Source organism: Penaeus chinensis, chromosome 29 (genome assembly GCF_019202785.1).
Source record: "Penaeus chinensis breed Huanghai No. 1 chromosome 29, ASM1920278v2, whole genome shotgun sequence".
In the NCBI taxonomy this organism is placed as follows: Eukaryota; Metazoa; Arthropoda; class Malacostraca; order Decapoda; family Penaeidae; genus Penaeus; species Penaeus chinensis.
In genome coordinates, this window is record NC_061847.1 from 29626729 (window position 1) to 29631728 (window position 5000).

The 5000-nt window shown below is 34.5% G+C and overlaps 1 protein-coding gene across 1 annotated transcript in view; it reads right to left on the bottom strand.

Annotated features, from left to right (window-relative positions):
* The window catches only part of LOC125040457 (synaptogenesis protein syg-2-like), a 45102-nt gene that overhangs the window by 24334 nt on the left and 15768 nt on the right, over positions 1 to 5000 (bottom strand). Inside the window, exon 3 of the mRNA XM_047635010.1 lies at positions 767 to 946. Within this exon, the coding sequence (XP_047490966.1) occupies positions 767 to 946 (180 nt within the window). The remainder of the gene's footprint in view (positions 1 to 766; positions 947 to 5000) is intronic.

Here is a 5000-nt window from a genome sequence, read left to right on the forward strand (position 1 = left end):
AGGAGGGAGGAGGGAGGGAGGAGGAGAGGAGAGAGGGAGGAAGAGGAGGGAGGGAGGAGGAGGGAGGAAGGAGGAGGGAGGGAGGAGGAGGGAGGAAGGAGGAGGGAAGAAGGAGGAGGGAGGGAGGAGGAGGGAAGAAGGAGGAGGGAGGAAAGAGGAGGGAGGAGGAGGGAGGAAGTAGGAGGGAGGAAGGGGGAGGAGGAAGGAGGAGCCAGACGACAATAATTAATCTTTAGATGTATGTTAGGATGTGTGTCAGCATCTGTGTCTGTTCCTTTGTCAGTCTGTGTGTGTGTGTGTGTGTGTGTGTGTGTGTGTGTGTGTTCATGTTAGTGCGTGTGTGTGTGTGTGTGTGTGTGTGTGTGTGTGTACATGTGTGTGTGTGTGCGTGTGTGTGTGTCTGTAAATGTATGTGTGTGAATGTGGATATGCTTTCGAATATACGTTTTTTTCTACTTAATACGCTCGATTTCCGATAACCAAATAATTACAATATTCTCGGGGCAGTAAATTGTAAAATGGATATACTAGTTGGGAAAAAAAACACGATTTTTTTTTTTTTTTTTTTTTTTTTTTTGTAAAATGCAGAATAACAAAAAAAATAAATAAAGAAAACAAAAAAGTTTAAAAATTTGCCCAACGCACCTCCCCCCCCCCCCCCCCCCCATCCACTCCCAAAACCACACCAATCAATAAAAAAATCATAATGATAATAATAACACTAATATTAAACAAACAAACAAACAACAATAACAACACCACTCACGCAAGACGGACAGAGTCACGGACGCCACCAGGGACGTAGGCGAGTCCTTGAGGGCAGGGTGAAGGGCGCGGCAGGAGTACTGTTGTCCGTTGTCCGCCGGAGTGGGACGCAGAAGGAGCTTACTTCGGACGCTCCACCGACGGGGCTTCGTCGAGGGCACCAGCTGCTCTTCGTGGAGGGCTGAGGGAGGGAGAGAGATCGGCGGGTGAAATTGGTGGCTGGAATTGGTTGAAATTGGTGGTTGGAATTTGGTTGAAATTGGTGGTTGAGGGAGAGTGGTTGAAATTGGTGGTTGAGGAAGAGTGGGCGGAATTGGTGGTTGAAATTGGTGGTTGAGGAAGAGTGGGCGGAATTGGTGGTTGAAATTGGTGGTTGAGGAAGAGTGGGCGGAATTGGTGGTTGAAATTTGTTGAAATTGGTGGTTAGGGGAAAATGGTTAAAAATTTGTTGAAATTGGTAGGTGGAATTGGTGAAAGTGGTGGTTTAGGAAGAGTGGGCGGAATCGGTGGTTGAAATTGGTTGAAATTGGTGGTTGAGATAGAATGGTTGAAATTTGGTTGAAATTGGTGGCTTGGAATTGGTGAAATTGATGGCTGAGGAAGAGTGGGCGAAATTGGGGGTTGAAATTGATGGTTGAGGAAGAATGGTTGAAAATTTGTTGAAATTGGTGGCTGGAATCGGTGAAATTGGTGGTTGAGGAAAAATGGGTGGCATTAGTGGTTGAAATTCGTTTAAATTTGTGTCTGAAATTGGTGAAATTGGTAGTTGAGAAAGAGAGGTTGAAATTGGTGGTCGAGGAAGAGTGTGTGAAATTGGAAGGCTGAGGGTTGGGGATGAGTGACTGCAATTAGCGGCTGCGGACGAGTGTTTGAAATTGGCGAAATCGGTTGTTAAGGAAGAATGAGTGAAATTGTTGTCTGAGAATTGGGAAGATGAATGGTTGTAATTGGTGACTGAGGAGTTCGAAATTGGTGGTTTAAATTGGTGTCTAGAGATTAATGGTTCTGAATTTGAGATCTGTGTGAAGACATAAATTGGGGTTGGAGATTCGTGGATGAAATTGGTGACTGAACACTGGCGACTCATACTGGAATTGGGTATTAGAACTACTTAAAATAGGGATTCGGGGATTTGGTGACTCAAATTGGTACTAGGGAATGAGGAGTGGGAATGAAATACGAAAAACGCATTTGAAAAAAAATTGGGGCATGGATAGGCATTGGCATATAAATAGATAGAAGGGAAAATAGATAGGAAAATAGAAAATAAAAAAATAAATAGATAAAAAAGTAACTGAAATGCCAAAAAGAAAAACATATTGCAAAACAAAGAAAATAAAAAAAAATAAAAATCTAAAATAAGGGGAAAAAAACATTGATAGCAAGAAATGAACTAGTAAAAAAAAAAAAAAAAAAAAAAAAAAAAAAATGAAATATAAAACATCAAAGAAACACACCATTTATATTGCAAGTAATACCCGTTAGCACTTACAAAATAACATACTATTTTTTTTATTTTTTCATTAAGACAACGTTTTTTTTTTTTTTTTTTTTTTTTTTTTTTTTTTAATATATAGAAGGGGGGGAGGATGAAGCAAGGAAAGGGAAACAAAAAGAGATGAGCGATTGATGCGAGAGAAATTATGATTATTTTGTGATCACGGATGATAAAAGCTTTGATAACGATGATGTTGATAATGGTAATATTGATAATAATGATAATCATAGTAATGATGATAAAGATAAAATGATAATGGTAATAATGATAACAATCGTAATGATAACAATAGTACTAATAATTTATAAGATAACAATAAGATAATAACAATAATGATAATCATAATAATGCTAATAATAATGCTAGTAATAATGCTACTAATAATGCTGATAATAATAATGATAATAATAATAATAATAATGATATTAATAATAATAATTATAATACTAATGACAATGATAATGATAATACTAAAAGCGACAAAAATGTAATAATAACAATAATGATGATGACCACAATAATCATCATAACAACAATAATAATTATAATAATGATAATAATGATAATGATAATGATGATACTAATAATTACAGTTTTACTGAAAGTAATAATAATGATAAAAATAGGAAGAAGTAGAAAAAAGTGTGTGTATATGTGTGTGTATATATATATACATATATATATATATATATATATATATATATATATATTTAATTTTGATTAGAGTAAATGTAATAACAGGAGCAGGAGAAGTCACATCTGGCATGAAACCAGAACATCACCTTCATCGCCTCGACAGATGTCCAAAGATGCTTCCCAGCAACCCATCCCCTGGCAGATGTGAGGGAAATCTTACCTGCCATTCTAAGATAAGAGTGTTCTGATGCTGTGGGTGTCATGGCAACTGCTCTCTCTGTCTCTCTGTCTCTCTGTCTCTCTCTCTCTCTCTCAGACTCTCTTTCTTTCTCTTATTATCATTATTATTATTATTATTATTATTATTATTATCATTATTATTATGAATATCATCTTTCTTATTAGCATTATCATTATCAATTTTATTTTTTTATCATTATTACTATCATTGCCATGATCGTTTTTATTATTATTATTATTATCATTATTTGTATTATCATCATTATCATTACTCTGATTATCATCCTTACTGATTTTATTTTTATTGCTATTGCTGTTGTGGTTGTTATCCTTATTGCTGTTGCTATTATCATTATTATCATCATCATTATTATCATCATCATCATTATCATCATTATTAATTCTAATGTATCACCATCATCATTGAAATCATTATTACTATTGATATCAATTATTATTATCATTACCATAATTAAATAAAAAAAATAATAGTGACATTAACAGAGAAAATATGCGCCAACATTTTTAACATCCACATACAAACTAACATCTGCTGACTTTCCTGAACAAAAGTGTCAGTAATATTTCAAGCAGAAAATCATTTCAAAACAGAAAAGAAAGAAAAACAACCGACAGAACGTATTAGAGGAAATTACACGCAAAGGCAAATAAACGAAGGTAATTTGGGAGTGTGTCAGGAAATTCATGCAGAAAAAAAATAAAAAAATAAAAAAGATATATGAAAATAAAAATGAAAATTTTACATGCAAGAAAAGTTTTAGTGCGTTTCTCCCATGGTACTGACTGGCGTGTATGTCATTATTTTGGCACTTCTATGGCATCATTATGGTTGTTAAAGCTTTGCAGTAATTATTATTATTAATGTTGACTGTGATGGCTATATTGTTAGTATTGTAATTGGAAAATGGACGTACATACATACATGCGTACGTACATACATACATATATATGTTATTGTTGTTGTTATGATGATTATGATGGTTTTATTTTAATTAGGATAATTGAAATACCTACGTACATACATACATGTATACATACAGACACACAGACAGGTAGACATGCAAACATACATGACAACATAATTACATAATTACATAACATACTTTCATAACTCTATCTCTTTCGTTCTTTTCTCTCTCTCTCTCTCTCTCTCTCTCTCTCTCTCTCTCTCTCTCTCTCTCTCTCTCTCTCTCTCTCTCTCTCTCTCTCTCTCTCTCCTCCCTTCCCCTCTTCTCTCTGCTTCAAATCGCAATCAGGCAAACAAACAGACATTGAAACTCCGTCTGTGAACCAAACGTCAAACAGATAGACAAAGCTTGTTTATCTGAACTAAATGTGGACGTATCTGAACCAATATCTCAAGAAGCAAACAAAACTGGTGAATATCTCAATAAACAAAGTTGGTGAATATCTAAATAAACAAATAAAACTGGTAAATATCTCAATAAACTTACAAAGCTGGTGTATCTGAATAATAATACAAATTATGGCGTAACTGAAATAAATATGTGTGTTTATATTTTAAATAGTAGTGTATTTGGAAAATATCTAGTGTACGTGGACCAAAAATAAGTATATTTGAATAATAAAATATGGTGTATTTGAATAATAAAAATACTGGTGTAATTGAAATAAACCCAATTGTATTTTTTAAAATTGTATAAGAAAGCTGGTATACCCGAGCCAAAACCTCTAAATCTGAAAGAAAAAATATGGTATATCTTATTTAAAACCTGGTGTATATATGAATTCGAAAAGCAAAGGAAACAAAGGTTGCGTATCTGCATTCGAAGGGTGGTATTGCAATAATTCAGGGACGCTCATTAATCTACTCGCAGCT